This window comes from Narcine bancroftii, chromosome 5 (assembly GCF_036971445.1).
Source record: "Narcine bancroftii isolate sNarBan1 chromosome 5, sNarBan1.hap1, whole genome shotgun sequence".
Classification (NCBI taxonomy): Eukaryota; Metazoa; Chordata; class Chondrichthyes; order Torpediniformes; family Narcinidae; genus Narcine; species Narcine bancroftii.
In genome coordinates, this window is record NC_091473.1 from 151,580,939 (window position 1) to 151,599,541 (window position 18,603).

General features: G+C 43.1%; 1 protein-coding gene across 3 annotated transcripts in view; it reads right to left on the bottom strand.

Moving 5' to 3' along the window:
* The window catches only part of syde2 (synapse defective 1, Rho GTPase, homolog 2 (C. elegans)), a 120,126-nt gene extending 103,654 nt beyond the window's left edge, over positions 1-16,472 (bottom strand). The window contains exons 1-2 of one of the 3 annotated variants that reach the window (XM_069939396.1): positions 16,302-16,472; positions 3,879-4,562 (exon numbers count right to left, since the gene is read on the bottom strand). In XM_069939396.1, coding sequence (XP_069795497.1) covers positions 3,879-4,562; positions 16,302-16,398 — 781 coding nt within the window. In that variant the 5' untranslated portion in view covers positions 16,399-16,472. Of the gene's footprint in view, positions 1-3,878; positions 4,569-5,593; positions 5,692-16,301 lie in introns of those variants that run through there. The other 2 variants (XM_069939395.1, XM_069939397.1) reach the window with 2 other exon arrangements.
* Between the last annotated feature and the right edge of the window lie 2,131 nt (positions 16,473-18,603).

Below are 18,603 nucleotides of genomic sequence, written 5' to 3' on the forward strand. Positions count from 1 at the left end.
GAACTCGGTGGCACAAATCAGTCTTTATTGGACAATACAGAAATGTGGTTGCAGGGTGCAGAAGGTTCGAAATTAAGTATCCAAGGATATCAAGTAATAAGGAAGGAGAGGAAGGTTGGGTAGCACTCTTAATTAAGGATGAGATCAGGGCAATAGTGAAAAAAGACACAAGATCGAAGTAGCAAAATGTTGAAACCATCTGGGTAGATATTAGGAATAGTAAAGAGAAAAAATCTTAATGAGTGTGATCTCTAGGCCACCCAATAATAACATTACACTGGCACAGGCAATAAACCAAGAAATATTGGAGGCATGCAAAGATGGAACAGCAGTTATAGTCGAAGACTTTTCACTGGGTGAATCAGGTTGGTCGCGGCAACCTTGACAAGGACTTCAGATGGCTTTCTAGCACAGCATGTCACCAAACCTACAAGGGAACATGCCATCTTGCATCTGGTTTTGTGCATTGAAACAGGTAAAATTAGCAATCTTATAGTTCGGGATCCTCTTGGAAAGAGTGCTCAAAATATGACCATGATTCTCGTACAAATGGAGGGTAAAATAGTTCAGTCTAAACCCAGTGTATTATGCCTAAACAAGGGAAACTACAAGGAGTTGAGGGAAGATTTGGCCAGGGTAGACTGGGAACACATGCAATATGGAGGGACAGTGGAAAAGTTGTAAAGAGATATTTCATGGTGGTCAAAAGAATATTCCAGTTAAAAGCAAGAACAGTAAGGGTAGGGCACCAGCCTTGGATAGCTAGGAAAATAAATTAAGGCATCCTTGGCTCGTGCCTACAAAGTCACCAAAACAAGAAGATTCTGAACATTTTAAAAAGCAACGAAGAACCACAAAGTGAGCAATAAAGAGAGGGAAGACAGACCACGAGAAAATATTAGCAAAAATATAAAAACAGACAGTAAAAGTTCTTCTAATTATATAAAGCTCCAAATGGTAGCTAAAGTGAAGGTTGGTACCTTCAAAGATGAGAAGGGGAAATTTGAGGAAATGGCCGAGGCTTTGAATGACTATTCTATATCAGTATTCAGGGTGGAGAACACTTTGAACATGCCAAATACAAGCGTTATGGATGTGAAGGGAGATGAGAACCTGGATGAAGTAGATTTCACTAAGAGGAACAAGACTTGTATTGCAAAATCTGAAACCAATCCTTTGAGCTTCAAGCACATTGTGCAATCAGCTAGATAGTGGACTCTATATACTTAAAATATATGTCAACTCTGTGGTGATCTGTATGTATGGGAAGGAGGAACTGTTTTGATTTTGTTTTTGCTGTGTGAGAAAAAGGTAGGTAGGACTAGAGGAGAGTACTTGGTTCAGTACGGACTAGAAGGGCCAAGATGGCCTGTTTCCGTGCTGTAATTGTTATATGGTTATAAGTGGTACCGAGAAAACTTGATGGATGCATCCCATGGTCCTGAAAGAAATGGCAGAAGTTATAGTGGAGGCTTTAGTGACGATTTACCAAAATTCTCTGGACTCTGGGCAGGTCCCAGCAGGTCGTCACGCTACTATTTAAAAAAGGATGTAGGCAAAAGGCAGGAAACTATAACATAGACGTTAGCACAATGTCTTTACAGGGCCAGCGATTGGGACTGGGGTTTGATTCCCATGCAGTTTGTAAGATGTTTGTACGCTCTCCCCATGTCTGCATAGGTTTTCCCCCGGAGCTCCAGTTTACTACCACAGTTCAAAATATACCAGTGGTGCAAGTTAATTGGGTGGCATGGACTCTTGGGCCAAAATGGCTCCATGTCTAAATTTTTTAAAAATCTAAATTTAAAATTAAAAAATTTAGGCCAGTTAGTTTAACATCTGTGGTTGGGAAAATGCTTGAAGCTATAATTAAAGAAGAAATAGCGGGGCATTTAGAGCGAAATGGATCCATCAGGCAGATGCAGCAAAGGAAGGTCCTGTCTGACAAACTTACTGGAGCTCTTAGAGAATAATAATGAGTGCAGTAGATGGAGCAGGTGGATGCTGTTTACTTGAATATCCAGGTGTTCAATAAGGCACCACATAAAAGACGTACAGAAGATAAGGATGCAGAGAGTTGGGGGTAATGTCTTAGCATGGATAGAGGATCGATTAACCAATAGAAATAAAGCAGGGACTTGGGATACAGGGGTGTTTTTCTGGTAGGCAATCAGTGGTGAACGGGGTACTGCAGGAGTCAGTGTTGGGCCAGCAACTGTTCACAATATACATTAAAAATCTGGAAGAGGGAAACAGAGGGTAGCACATCCAAGTTTGCTGATGACCCTAAATGGAGTAGAAAAGCAAATTCTGCAGAGGATACGAGAGTCTTCAGAGAGATATAGAGAGGTTAAATGAGTGAGTAGGGCCTGGAAGATGGGAGTACCATGTTGGTAAATGTGAGGTGATCCACTTTGGAAGGTAAAATGGAAGATCAGATTATTATTTAAATTGCAAGACATTGCAGCATGCTGCCACGTAGAAGGACTAGGGAGTGTTTGTGAATGAATCACAAAAGTTGGTTTGCAGGTGCAGCAGGCTATTAAGGCAGCCATGGAATTTAGGACCAGGGAGGTTATGCTGCAACATTATCGGGGAAAAGGGCAGGTAGGTGGAGATGAGCCGCTCATCAGATCCATCATAATCCCATTGAATGACCGACCGGGCAGGCTCAACGTGCCAGATGGCCTACTCCTGCTCTTATGTAACTGAGTCTTTACAAGATGTTGGTCAACAGCATTTAGAATATTGCAAGGTACTAGGAAAGATGCATCTAGAGTACTGCATACAATTTTGATTTCTTAACTTGAGGAAGGATCCACTAGCTTTGGTTGTGGTACAGAGGAGATTCACCAGGTTGATTCCAGAGATGAGGGCGTTAGCCTATGAGGAGAGATCAAGGCACTGGGGATCGTACTTGCTAGAATTTAAAAGAATGAGAGGGGATCTGGTAGAAACGTACAAAATTATGAAAGGCAAAGGTAGAAGTAGCAACTTGTTTCCATTGCTGGGGGACATAGTCTCAAGATTCAGGGTAGTAGATTTAGGACAGATGAGGAAAAACTGCTTTTCCCAGAGGGTGGAGGATCTATGGAATTCCACTGAAGCAGTGGAACCTACCTCAGTAAATAGATTTAAGACAAGGTTAGATAGATTTTTACATAATAAGGGAATAAGGGGAAAAGGGCAGGTAGGTGGAGATGAGCCGCTCATCAGATCCATCATAATCCCATTGAATGACCGACCGGGCAGGCTCAACGTGCCAGATGGCCTACTCCTGCTCTTATGTAACTGAGTCTTTACAAGATGTTGGTCAACAGCATTTGGAATATTGCAAGCAGTTTTGGGCCTCATCCCAGGAAGGAGGTGCTGGCTTTTGAGTGGATCCAGAGGTTCAAATGAATTATCCCAGGAACGAGTTAAAATAGGAGGAGCATTTGACCTGTACTTGGGGTTTGGAAGGATGAGAGTTTATAGAGTGGATGTGGAGTAAATGTTCCCCATCGTGGTAAGGTCTGGGGCCAGAGGGCACAGCTCCAAATAAAAGGAGGTCCCTTCAAGACACAAGTTTCTTCAATTAGAGAGTGGTGAATCTGTGGGATTCATTGCCACAGAAGCCATATTTAAAGCAGTGGTTGATAGGTTCTTGATGAATGAAGGTGTCAAAAGTTATGGGAAGGCAGAAGAATAGGGTTGAGACAAATACATCAGACATTATTTGAATGGTAGAACAGACCTGATGGGCTGAATAACCTAATTTTGCATCCAAGTCTTTTGGTCTCAAGAATAAGTAACATGGCATCATTCAATTTTGCATTTCACTTGGTTCTTTGACACCACGAGGCGAAATTTCATGTTATACTCCATAAAGAGCTTACCTGAAGCTGGAGGTTTGTGTGCACAGATCTCCTCCACATTGCATAATTTGCAAACACACATTTGCTTCTGTAGCTGCACACATTCTGTGCAATTTGTAGAATTCACAAAATTAGCCCGATTCACTTCAGTCGTTGGAGCTACCTGGACTTCGCTCACAGTTTCGGAGCAAGTTGCAGAGATCCCCAAGTTCCCTTGTTCTTTCACCAAATCGCCAAGAGTTAACGAGGGCAAAGTCGGCTGCAGACTGTCTGAATTGTCCATTTTTGCCAGGCAGCTCCCAGAAAAGGACTGAATTTGAGGAACTTCAACTTCTTCATCCTCTGGGATCGGGTTGTACCATATCTCACCCTCATCATCTGCATCATTCTCTTCACAACGATGCAAAGTAATTTTATCAACAATTCTGTTGTCATTTGGTTGGGGAAAGTCTTGAAGCAAAATTGCAGGGTCTTGTCTACTTTCTTGCACGGGGCTTGGACCAGTCCCATCGTTTGTTGGCTCCGAGGGCAGAGCATCGGTCTCCTCATTCAAACAAGTGGTGAGAGTGCTTTGCTGCAACCAGTTTCTTTTTTTGGACACTGTAATGCTGTTCATGTGTGGCCTATAATCATTGATCTTGTGAGCTTCTGAGGCTTTCAATTCTCTCTTTATTCTTGAGGCGGCGTGTACATTTTCAATGAAATCTGTAACTAAGGAAAATTTAGCTCAGTGCAGCAGTAAAAACATTAGGATGTTGACAAACATTCAAAACAGCAAAAGTGGCATATCTTAAAACAACTTTCCAATGGTCGCAATTCAACTTAACTGTGTACTGTATGGAATTAGATCATTGTCATCTGTTACAACTGGTAAATTGTTCAGTGAATTGTTGCATATAATCACAGAAATTCAATAACCAAATCTACCTCATCATTATCCTTAAAATTGTATTGTAGTCAGAATTCCCAAGATTATTTGCTATCAAAAAAAACTCATCTGAAGAGAAACCAAATTCCTTAAAACATTTGGGCAATGACCGACCGGCTCAGTATCTAACAATTGAATTCAGACTTGGCCGCTTGGAACTATTTCAGGACCTTTAACTGTTAGGTCAAAACAAATTTATCAATTCCTTCACTTGCTCCTGGCTATCACAGCAATTTAGGGCTGCCGTGCTCTGTGCATAAACAGAGTCAAGTCACCTTGACAAAAATCCATTCTTCTCTGTGCAGCTGACTATACCACATAATACTGCCTTCTAGGCAAATACTTTCACAGGAATGCAATGGTCACAAAACAAATGCTGCAACACTTGGGTATATTTACTACTATTAGGCACCACAAATCTTACAAGCACGTTTATGCTTGCACTACATTCCAGTCGAATCCAGATAACAGATTTCCCAATGCTGATAAATTTTACTAAGTGTGTACTTCGTTCAGAAATTAAATCACAATTGAACTACTCTGATTGGAAATAACCTTACAGCGCATGCAAGCTTTTAGTGGGTCGTATTTTTTTCCATATCCATGCACATATTAATCAGTAATAAAAGTTTGTTACTTCAGATCAGCTCGTCCACATGCAATAAGATGCTGGTGAGCTTATTGTCAAACATATCTTATTGGCTGCACTTGAACAGGTATTTGTATAGCTAGAATAGAAAACTAAATGGGTTAAAGGTGGCAGTAAATACACAGGATAAATAGGAAATAGACACAGTAATCCTAGTACCAAATAAAAGAGTGACTTGCAATCAAGCAACCAGTCCATGGCTAGTGAACCAAGGGAAGGTTCAGTTGTGAAGAAACTGTTCTTGAACCTCGAGGTGCTGGTCTTCAGGCGTCTGTACCTTCTGCCCGAAGGGAGCAGTGAGAAGAGGTTGTGACCAGGGTGATGATGCTGGCTGCCTTCTTGAGACAATGCCTCACATGGATGTCTGCAATAGATGAGAGAGTTCAAGCCCTGTGATGGACCTAGCTATATTTACCTTTTTCTGCATTCCTAGAACGTGATGCAACCATAGTACATCTGTAGAAGTTAGATTATCTGACCATGTGTCAAATCTCCTCAGGCGACTTAAGAAGTAAAGACCTGTGCGAATTCATGGCTGGCTCAACATGTTGGCTCCAAGAAAGATCTTCTGAAACAAAGGCTCCCAGGAACTTTCCATCTCCTTCTAAATGCTAATCTAATTGTTTTCTTTAAAATCTCCTACAAGACTAGATAAAACGCAGGTTTTTCAAATCCTTAAGATCAGCTTTCTTACTATTGCTAAAATAGGCAATTCCTTAACTGTGCAGTATATGACATATAGGAGTGATGCTCTTTGCATGACAGTAGAGTCTGTAGCTTAAAACCATTCTCATACTACCACACTTTCCAGCAGTAATCAACCATCAGTAGTTACCCATTTACAAAATAACCATTTACAGAATAACCATTCTGCTCTAAGGCTGCATAACAAAAGTACCAATCAATTTAATTAGTCCCTTGGCAAATTTTTAACAATTATGGAGTTAAACAAGAACATCTGCAGACACTGGGCTAACAACAATTATGGGCTCATTTCCATCAATCCTCTTTTTTTTTAAAGACCATTTAGACAACCAGTAAACCAAGAGATTCTTTTTATTATAAAAAATTATTAAATTGGAAAGGTCCATACGGAATATTTGCTGAAAATGAATCAGTAGCCCTTTTATTTATAGACTGTTTAGGGCATTTTAAATGAACAAATTGGGAAAAGAATCTCAATCACCTTTTAAATTTAAGGGTATGAAATACTGGCTGAAATAAATAAGGAAGAATGTCTTATATACCAAGTAAATAAAGTTATCAGGCCTAGAATCAAAACAACTTTTCCCAGAGGGTGGAGAATCTATGGAATTCCACTGAAGCAGTGGAACCTACCTCAGTAAATAGATTTAAGACAAGGTTAGATAGATTTTTACATAATAAGGGAATAAGGGGATATGGGGAAAAGGGCAGGTAGGTGGAGATGAGCCGCTCATCAGATCCATCATAATCCCATTGAATGACCGACCGAGCAGGCTCAACGTGCCTCTTTGGTGAAACCATCTGGTTCAGAGAGGAGAATGTTAATATGCTACAGCATTGAGATCAAAGAGGTGGTGTTGAGTATTTTTCAAATGCAGCAAGGTAGATGTCCACATCGGCTGATTAGATATATTCCAGGTTATTGAAAGAGGAAAGCAAGATTGTTGGGGCCTTGACACTAGCAACAGGCAAGGTCCCAGAAGACTGGGAGTAGCGAATGTTGTTCCTTTGTTGAAGGGAAATGGGAATAGTGCAGGAAATTATAGCTCAATGAGCCTCAGTGGTGAGGAAGCTATTGAAGACCATTCTTAGGGAAAGGATTTATGCACTGAAGTGCCAGTTGATGAAGTAGACAAAGACCATACGGTCAAACAATAATCGTGGCTTTTATTAGCAGAAACTCAAAAATGAAAGACAATAGAGGCATATACAGTTGTATCCAAAGGGAGTGTCCTTAACAGTAGAGATAATGTTAGTACAGCAAGGCTCGCCAGAGGGGAGACAGGCAGCTTGGCAGACATTCACCACAGTCTCCCCCCACTGGCAGAAGAAGGGTTAAAATCAAAAGGAGAGCTGCTAGGAAAGACTGAAAAGACTGGAAAGGCAGTCAGATTAGGGAGAGTTGTAAAAACTTTGGAAGAAAGGCATGTCTTACAAATTTGCAGTTGTGACAAAGGTAATTGTGAAAAAATGCTGAATGGCTCAAGCCTGAAATGTTGGTTATATATCTTTATCTGTCCTACATAAAGTACACTATTTGACCTGCTGAGTTTCTCCAGTATTGTGTTTTTACTTCAACTACAGTGTCTAAAGACTTTCATCTTTTACTTCCAACAAAGGAGATTGTTGTCTGCATGGACTTTAAGGCATTTGACAAGGTCACTCACATAGACTGATCCAGAAGATATGAATGCAGTGAATCGATATTTGGCCATCCCATAAAAGAGACAAGGCTGTGGTGGAAGGATGCTGTCCTGGCTGCCGTTCCTTGACAAGTGGCGCTCCATAAGGTGATTTGCAAGTTCACAGATGACAAAGGCCAGTGGAAGGTAGAGGGTTATAAAAGACTACAGCAGGATTAAATCAGTTGCAAACATGGGCAGAGAAATGGCAGATGAAGTTTATTCCCGACAAGCAAGGTATAATACTCTGGGAGGTCAAATGCAAGTGAAATATTCAGTAAATACCAGGATCCTCAAGAGCGATCCAGCGGTTCTGGTCTAAAGCTCTTTAAAGTGACCACACAAATTGATAGGGTGGTCAGGGCATTAAGGAAGTCATGTTGTAGCTATACAAAACTGATTGAATGTAACTCTTGTCACTCCATTACATGAAGGGAGTCGAGGCTTTGGAAAAGGAACAAAACAGAATGTTGCCTAGATTTGAAGGCATGAGCTACAAGAGGCTGGACAAATGTGGTTTGCTCTCTCTTGGGCAGATGCCAAGGCGATAGCAGATAGAATTATAAAATTACAAGGATGAACTTTTATCCCTCCACAGAAAAAAGTGTCACATACTAGAGGGAGTTGCAGAGGGAAAGTTGTTTAGTTCTGGGTTTTTTCCCCCCAAATCAGTGGCACATGTCCAGGACAGGTTACCAGGGAGAGTGAAGAAAGCAGATACGACAGCAGCATTGGAGACATACACAGACATGAATATACAGGGGAGGGATATACATCACATGCAACCAGAGTTTTAGTTTACTTTGGGCATCATGTTCAGGTCAGACATCATAGGCAGAAGGCCAGTTTCTGTGCAGTGCTGTTCTATTACAATATACTGGTGGTTTAAAACCACAAAATTGCATCGGTGCTTAAAGTAAAAGCAGTAAGCCAATTACAAGCCAGTTAGACTAATATTGGTAGTGGAAAACCGAGTTCAAAAGCAATAATCAGGTCATTTTAAAGGCACCAGTTCGTCTAGAGCAGTCATTTTTAACTTCTCTTTGGCTATGGTCCCCAAGGATTCTGCTCAAAGTTAATGGGCCCCCTTCACTAAAGCAGCCAAGTTTAGTTGTTTTTTTTCTGTACTTCTCGCCTATTGACTACATAAAAAATATTTTATGATTTCAGTTCGTGGCGTAACTGCACTGATTTACCATGGCTTACAAACAAAACATCTTTTCTTTGAACGGCCCACTGAGGGAGCTGATGATGGTTTTATTTTAAGTCCTGCGACCACGGATCGGCGCCCAAGATGGGAACGCCTGTCAATCGGCAGCAGCCACAAGGGACTGCAGAGTCCGGGGAAGCAGAGAACTGGAGCAAGGCACCAGAGGATGGGAAGATCACGCACCATCTGAGAAGGAGAGCATGGTGGCAGACCAGTGAGGAGGCTCTGAGGTTGATGCAGCGGGCTGCTAGTGACTCGTGCCAGGCTGGGACTGCTGGAGACTGGCTGAAAGGGTACTAGGTATCGGAAGCGGGATGCGAGGAGGTGCCAAGGGCACTGGAGGGTTCCCTGACCGAGTTGGAGGTTCGGATCTGGAGCTCAGGTTTGGACTGGACGTTGTGGGGCTGCGGGAGTGCTGGAGGTGAATCTACGGACACTCGGTAACTCGGGGGGGGGGGGGACTGTGTCTGACTGTAAGAGGCACTTAGGCAACTCTTGGCGGTGGCGAATCGATCTGCCTTGCAGCAGGCAAAAAGAAATTTCATGCAATATGACACTGTTTTATTACTAGGACAATAAATTGAATCTTGAATACAATGATGTAACCATCGAAAGAACCAGTTTCCGAAAATTACCTTCAACAGGGTCTGTTTCAGCTAGACTGCGCCACCTTCTCAACGTCGGTAACAGCTTCCTATCCCTTAGGTTGTCATCAACTAGTAATCGAGCAATACGAGTCTCCCTGGATGGCTGAGTACGCCACAGAATAGCCACCTTAAGCATGTCATATGGGAGTTTATCATCCAGATCCACGAATCATCCTCCACTTCACAGGCAATCTGCTCTGGAAGATGCTCCACAAGTAAACTGTACTTCATCTTCTGACTCATCCCACTGAGGGCAGAGAAACACGTCTGAAGAATCATGAACCATGCTGGTACATATTAATATCGGGGGGGGGGGGGGGGGGAAGAATCTTTAGTTTGACCTCCACAACTCCTCCTGTAAGGGGTTTATCCTAATCACTATCCATTTTAAATTAGAAGGTACTGTGAACCCCGGGGGTGGGTGGGGGGGGGGGGTCACCACTTGTAACTGCACTTATTTTCCATAGCTTACAAACAAAAAAAAATACACTCACTGATTTCTTTCAGCTCACCATGAAACTGACTTTCTTTTCATTCTTCACTAGACACAACCTTGCATTCTTCAACTCCCCAAATACCACCCAGCCAAACTCCTCTGACTGTCTCATTGACTGACTGCCTCATGGGTGATCCTGATACTCTCTCACTCTTCCTCCTGTCATCGGCAGCGGCCGGCACCGCCTCCGACAAAGTACACGATCGGGACAATGGCTCCTCAAATGTGCTATGGACCCTGTTGAGAATGGCTGATCTGGACAGTTAACAAGATCAAGAACCTGTTCTGGCTAAAGACAATCATTTTGGATGAATTCAACAAGCAAACTGAGGGGCACTCTGTTTGAAATCATCTACATGGACATTAGCAAAGCCTTTAGTTTCCATATATAGAAAGATTTTGAAAAAAAGAGGTCAAGAGTAGTAGCTAAGCGTATTAGTTTCTGGTGGCCAGTTTGCCGTGGTGTTCCACACATAATTGTCAACTGGAACTCATTTGACAATTCAAGTCAATGCATTGAGAGAGAACAAACCAGGCAAGGAATTCCGTAATAAATGGAAAGGAGGTGCATACTCAGAATAAAGATTGGAAGTCAGCACAATGCCATGACTTCTTACAGATCTCCCTTCTGCCCATATTTACTCCAATTCTTTTGGACAATACACAATTGTTGGAGAAGTACCTGAGCACCCATATCATGTTGCATTTATTAGTGTTCTGAAGTACTGGAGTACTTCTTACCCTGCATTCACTCCACATGGTTAAAATGTAGATGAAACATGCACAAGTGCATCAGTTGCCATTAGTGATGTGTCAAGTTATTTACACAGTTCATACCTGCTGCATTTCATAAACAGTTCAATATATGCAAATTATTACTTTGATCTAATGACAAGATCTCTTCACTTCTAATTATTGATAATGGAAATATTTATCTTGAATGTACAAAGCATGAGTACTTGTCATGATCTTTTAATCAAATGCATAATTGCAACCTTCCTTGTCTACAACTTTCAGTCTCCAACTTTTACTGGACTGCTTTAAAATAAGTCATTCTAACATTCTCAGATGTAGCTCTCATACAAGACAAATGCTTTTAGTATCCATTACCCAAGCATTGCGCACCATTTCGATCCAATTTAAACTTTTGGATTGTGCTGAGGGACTAAGCAGCTGGGGAGGGGGTGAAGAAGGGAATTTGTGCCTTGAGGCTCAAGTCAAGTAATTTAACGAACACATACATTCACTAAAGAAACTTCCACAAAATATTCCACATACCAGAGTCAACAGACCATATACGTGTCTGGAATCAGACCCCAAGGCTAGCAATTCTCCTCATAGTCTTTAATCCTGAAGTTGCTGTCAAATCACCTAATATTTTTAATTTACCATAAAACTAAATGCCTCAAGATCTAAACACAGAATTCCATAGTTGAAATTAAAGATTACATTTTACTGCCTCAAATATTCTTTCCTAAAGACTTCCAAATTTGGCTTTTAAAGCTATTCTTAACCTGGAAAAGCAGTTTAAGGAATGAAAACAACTGGTCAATATGGTTAACCTATGGAAGCAGATTAAGAAAAGCAATCTGGTTCAAGTTTTGCTTTTGTATGCTTACATAGTGCAACAATGTTTCCTTTCCTCAAACAGAGCAATGAAAAAATATTCAACTTGACATGACAACTTTTCACCAAAGATCTTCCATGATCCAAACTATTCGAACATGGTGCATTTCAGATTTCCAAGATCTGTAGTGTCATCTTTTGCTCTATTCATACAGACACAGCGCTGCAAAAAAGTAAATAGGAATCATACAGTACTGGACCTATTCAACACTAATTTTTCACTGCCAATACTTCATACCATTTTAGATAATGGGGAAAGATGACCTAAAGAATAAAATGTGTAGACAGAATTTGGAATGCAAATTTGTGTTCAAGATGCTATATAAAGGGTATTGAAGACTCTTGAGTAATTACCACATTAATTTGAAGACTCTCGAGTAATTACCACATTAATTTGGAAGCAAAACAAAGTTGCCACATGCTATCAAGACAATATGGAGTATTTGATGGAAGAGTGTCCTTCAGGAGGGGCAGTTTAAAAGGATTCCCATCCCCACATCAATCTTCCTAGGTTTTCCCTTCTCAAGATTCCAATGTACAAAGCTTTCCAGTAAACAGCCACTGTTAATTCCATCAATCCACCTTCCATTGGAGTTGAATAAAAGAAAAATGCTAATTTGTCAGCTTTTCCTATATAGTTTTTTTTCATCCACACACAATATTCAAATCTCATGCTATCTAACCAATTTTAATTCCAATGCGTGGAAGGACTACACTGAAAATTCTGATTTAAGGGAATGGAAAGGCATGGTCCTAATTCCCGTCATGCACTTGTCCATACATTAAAAATACAGTCTAGCCAAAGATAAAAAAAATTGCACAATTGGAACACTCCACTAACAATCTTTAGTAACGTATCCACCGAAAAACAGAGAAAACTACTGGGGGAAAAACATCCAAGGATAGAACGAGGTGCTAGGTGTCCGCAACAACAACAAAAATCCGGAAAGAATCTGAAATTCACCCCAATTTCACTGGAAAACGACTGATAATTCCTAATTGCTCATTTAGCAATCTACAAAAACCTCAAATTTTCATTATATTAAGCCAATTAGAAGCTAGCAAAAATAACTGAGATGATGGTAGGAGAAAATACATTTTTTTTTAAAAACAAAATATTTGATTTCAAGCAAACTTTTCAGTTTGAACTAAATTGCAGGCCATTTAGCCAAACTGCTTTACCATCATTAAAGTCAGTTGCTTAAAGTTTAGTTGAACATAATTCCATTATAATTGACCGATTACAAAGGGGAAAATTGGTTCAAATATGTTTTGGACATGATGATAGGAAATAACATTGTGTTGACTGTTAATATATTGAATAACAAATTTTCTTACACTGAACCAAGTGCAATAGATGCATTGTTCCAAATATGCCTGGCAAATTAGGTTAAGAGGTCTAATCTGTATTATAAATCTAGTGCCTGTAACATTAATATCAAGCAATTCAAAAATACCTTCTGTTAAAAGCAGTGCAACTGTATCAGATTTGTGCCTTTAATTATATTTGCTTAAAGCAATAAACAGAAGCTCATCTAAAAGTGACTTTCATGGAAGCATCTAATTGGAGTATTTTAGGCTACAAGGATATAAATAGGTTAGATGAATGGGCAGGGAAATGTAAAATGGTACATCTAGGACATCAAACCAAAGATAAATTACAGAGTACAATTTGACTGAAACAAGACTGAAGAGTCTAGACAAGATGGAAATGGATAGGATATTTCCTCTTAAGAGACCATCGAGAACCACGAGGCGTATATTATTTTTTTTAAAAAGAGGCTAAGAGACAAGAACATTTTCTCTCAAAGCAATATGAACTTTTGTAACTTTTCTTCTACCACCCTTTCAGAGTTCTTAGACTGAGGCAGAATTAAACTCCTGATAAACCAATGGGCAGATAGCTTCTGGGGTAGGGCGAGGGGTACCCTAGAATACTTAATCGTCATTACAAATCAACCATGGCCATACATAATGGTGGAGGACAAACACCTGCTCATACTCCAAATACAGGAAATATGAAACAATTACGGCCATCAATAGCATTTAATTATTAAACATATTCAATCTCCCATGTTTCAGCATTGCACTCAATCAAAGTAGTTTCGATTTTTTTTCCACATCCACTGCATTTCATTCAATGGCATGCTAAATGACATCTTGTATGTACAAGCATGATCAAGATGAATATAAACGGCTAATTTATGCTGGCTGCAACTCCTCAAAGTCAGAGGTCAGGCTCCCTCTAGTTTTGGATTCCCCTACCCTGGGTCAAAGACCATGACTTATCACCTCTTCTGTGCCCTTCTTCATTTTATAAACCTTTACAAGGTCACTTCCAGCTTCCTATGCTCCAGGATTTTAAAAAAGCCTCCGCTTTCCAAAGCCCTCCAGTCCAAATACATCCTGCAAATCTTTTCTGCACCTTATCCAGCTTAATGACATTCTTTCTACAGTCAGTCGAACAGAAATGTACACGCTTTCCCAAGTGTGGTCTCACCAACATCTTGTAGGGCTGTAACCCGACACCCCAAATCTTGAGTTCTTCAACACCAGTTCCCCACAACCCCAATTCAAATTTCAGAAATATTAGGAATGATTTGCATGTAAAATGGAGCAACTGCTTAAAATTAATCACAAGATCCATAACAATTTTCAAAAATATCCAGGAGATGGATCAGAATGTAAACAAGGGCAGGAATTAAGTTCATTCGCTGTTCAAAGCATTTTAAGTAATCTGCATTTGTGGGAAGAATTCAAGCAACTAGAACTATTAACTTGCAATAGTCAACCAATGTTTCGATGTGGACGTTCAGACATTTTAAAGCAATGCCATTGTTAAATGAACGTACTACTGTAAATTTACAAAGCAAAATCAATGCTGGAGAAACTCAACTGGTCAAACAGTGTATTTTATGTAGCAACGGTAAAGATACATAACTGACGTTTTGGGCTTCAACCCCCAGCTGAGTTTCACCAGCATTGTTTTTACTTCAACCGCAGCACCCATGGTTTACTTAAATTCACAATGCAAAGAATTTTCTTGAAAAACTGCAAACCAACCCAAATATATTGAGCTTTATTTGCCAGAGAGCAATACAAAGAGTATTAAAAAAAATGACTACCAGTACAAACTGAAACCTACTAATGAGGGAAGCAATATCAACACTCGGGTCACTGACCTTTAACAGAAAACGAGCCAAGAGATTTGAAACCAGAAGTATGCATCATATTCGAAGCTAATTCCATACAGCACTTACAATAGGAATTGCCAGTTGTAAATAACTATTTTATCAACCTACAGCATGATCAGATGGCATTTTCAGATTAATGTAGTGTTAGTGACAGTTGATCCCACTTGGAACTTCAGACTCAAGGTGAAAGAGAGAACCTCCACCAGCACTGTACACCAGATCAGTCGAAGACTAGAGGCAGAATTCAACTTCCACACAGCCGAGTCTGGAGAGCAAGACTGGAGAGCTGGATGCTTTTAAGACAAACCCCATGCATCAGTCCCAGTGAAGGAGAGATCCAGTTGCTAAGGCAACAGCCTACCTGTCAGCAAAACGCTTTGGCTGGTTGGGGACGATGCTGCTTTGTTTCCTGGCTTGACAGCAACAGGGAAACTTGCCTTCTGCCCCACTTCTACTTTGCTCGCTGCCTGACCTGGCAATGGACCAGATGGCAGACCGACTTTCACAGACCCACTAATGCGCTCCTTCATCTCCAGGGACAGCAGGCGCCCTCGGTGCATCCATTCTTGCATGTTATTGACCGTCACTGCGGGGGGCTTTAAAGAGCCCCCCTGCCTACCATCTTGCTTTTCGTGCGGTCCACAGGTCCCATCAAGGGATCCCCTCGACTTCTGCACCTTGGAGCTCGGGTCTGTCCGCAAGCCACTTGCTGAGGGCTGCACTGCCTCCTCCGCACCCTCTGGAGCGCGGACAGCGGGTGGGTGGGTGGGTGGGTGGGATGCCAAGTCCCGGTTCTGCGGGAGGGCTGGTCCAGGCTGGAGAGCCCCCCCATCCCCCCGGCAGTGCCCACTCGACCAGTCAGCGAGGAGCCCGTCGCCCACCGAGCGCCGCAACCAGGGGCTGAAGGTGGTCGTGCTGGGGAGCTCCGCCCGGGGTGGCGGCAGGGAACGGGGGCGCCGCTGCGGGGGGCCGGGGCCACTCGGCCCGCCGCCGGCAGGTCGTACGCGGCGTGCATCAGTAGGCAGTGGGCTTCCTGCAGCCGGCTCCGCAGCCTCTCGCCCTCGCGGGGGGCGCTCGCCCTGCCGCTGCGGCGCAGGGACCCCGCGGAGTCCCCGGGCTCCGGCCACGCGCCCCCCCCCCCCCCGGTTGTCATGGTGATCGCCATCCCCGCCGCCCGGGCCCCGCGGGGCTGCCTCCTGCGCCAGGCCCGGTCGCCCCTCGCCCCCTCGTCGGCCGGGCACCGGGGAGCCCCCCGGACCAAGCCCCCCCGGGCCCGGCTTCCAAGTGCTGCTGCTGCTTCGCTTTACCTTCGTGGCTCCTGGAACCGCCGCCGCCGCTCACCGTCTTCTTCGGCTTCTTCCCCCTCAGCTTGGCCAACAGTGTCCGGCGTAAGGGGTCGGCCATCCTCGCTCGGCTCCTCACCTTCCCCTCAAACCGGCTGGCGGCGGCGGCGGCGAACCTAACCCCCTCCTCCTCCTCCTCCTCCTCCCCTCCCCTCCCCTCTTGCCTCGGCGCGCTCCTGCGCGCACTGGCCGCCGCGGCGCCTCGACCTGGCGCTTCACGCCGTGCGGCGCCTCCCGCGCACGCGCCCGCCCTCCTCGAGGCGCAAGCGCGCGGCGCGGCGCGGGGCCGGCCCAGGACGGACAGCTCCGCCGCCGACAGGCAGCCAATCGGAGAGGGCGCCCTGTGGACAGGGCGGGCGGAGTGGTTGTCCGCGCAGGCGCCGTGGAGCCCGCTGCCCTGTCAGCGCACCTGAGCGCAGGTGAGTTGCAGGCGAGGGGGAAGAGGCGGCTGAGACCCAGAGAACATGGCAGCACAGAGAGAGGCCCTGACTGCACCCAGTCCACATCCCTCCAACCCTCTCCCAACTATGGACCTGCCCAAATTCCTCTCAAGTGTTCAAAGTTTCACCACTTCTGATGGCAGCTCATTTCCACACCCCCATCCCTCTCTGTGGGAAGAAGTTCCCCTAAACTTTTCCCCTTTCACACTTAACCCATGTCCTCTGGTTTGTATCTCACCCAGCCTCAGTGGAAAATGCTTATCTACATTTACCCCTCATCATTTTAAATACCTTGATCATTCTACGCTCCAGGGAATAAAGTTCTCACCTTTCCCTGTAACTCAGTCCCTGAAGTCCAGCCAACATCTTAGTCAATCTTCTCTGCCCTCTCTCTATCTTATTGAGATCTTTCCTGTAGTTCGGTGACCCAAATCGTGCACAATTCTTCAAATTTGGCCTCACCAACGTCCCAGCTCCTGGACTCAATACTCTTGATTTATGAAGGCCAAGATGCCAAAAGCAACCCTATCCACCTGTGACACCACCTTCAGGGAGTTATGTATCTGTATTCCCAGATCCCTCTGTTCTAGAGAAATCCTAGATAGTCCTTAGAGAAAAGTCAACCCTGACAGGGGATGACAGCAACTCTTCATCACCATTATTCCCTCTGTGGTGGTCAACAAGCTCTAAACCCTGGGCCTGTACTCCCCCCCCCCCCCCCCATCTCTGCATCTGGATCATTGACTTACTCATTAGAAAACCACAGTCAGTATGAATCGGAAATAACATCTCCTCCTCACTGACGATAATTTCAACAATTGGTGACAAAATTTAACTGACCAAATACACATTTTTTTAGTTAAACATTTTGCTCAATCTCAGATTCCTGATATCTTTGCAAATTCCTGAGGCTGATATTCTTGATTTACTTTTGGATTTTCAACTTTCTCACAAAGGTTTAATATCGCTTATTTATAATAATTTGCTTGATTTAAGAGCAGCCTCGTAAGTTAAGATCAAGAGCAATTGGGAACAGGATTTGAATGTTTCATTTTCTGTCAAGGTTTGGGATTCCATTTCTAATTTGATTAATACTCCTTCCCTTTGTGCACAACATTGCTTATTGCAATTTAAAGGGGTTCATTTTACTAAAGCTAAATTAGCTAACTTTTATTCGGATATAAATCCTCTATGTGACAAATGTAAAACTGTGGCAGCTTCCTTGGCTCCCATGTTTGGTTTTGTTCTAGTCTCGAAAAAATTTGGAAAGATATTATCGATGATTAAATTGGATCCTTGCCCTTTAATTGCTCTGTTTGGATTACCTGATGATGATGATGTTTTATTGACTTCATCTCAAAGCTGAATTTTACTGTTTCTTTCTTTGGCTTGGCTTCGCGGACGAAGATTTATGGAGGGGTAATGTCCACGTCAGCTGCAGGCTCGTTTGTGGCTGACAAGTCCGATGCGGGACAGGCAGACACGGTTGCAGCGGCTGCAGGGGAAAATTGGTTGGTTGGGGTTGGGTGTTGGGTTTTTCCTCCTTTGTCTTTTGTCAGTGAGGTGGGCTCTGCGGTCTTCTTCAAAGGAGGTTGCTGCCCGCCAAACTGTGAGGCGCCAAGATGCACGGTTTGAGGCGATATCAGCCCACTGGCGGTGGTCAATGTGGCAGGCACAAGAGATTTCTTTAGGCAGATCAAATGGAAGGTGGTTTTATGTGAATCACCCGATTCATTTAGGATCACATCTTGTTTAAGCTTAGAAAAAATTAGATATGCCATTAAAGATTCAAATACTAATTTTCAAAGATTTGGGGCCCTTTTATG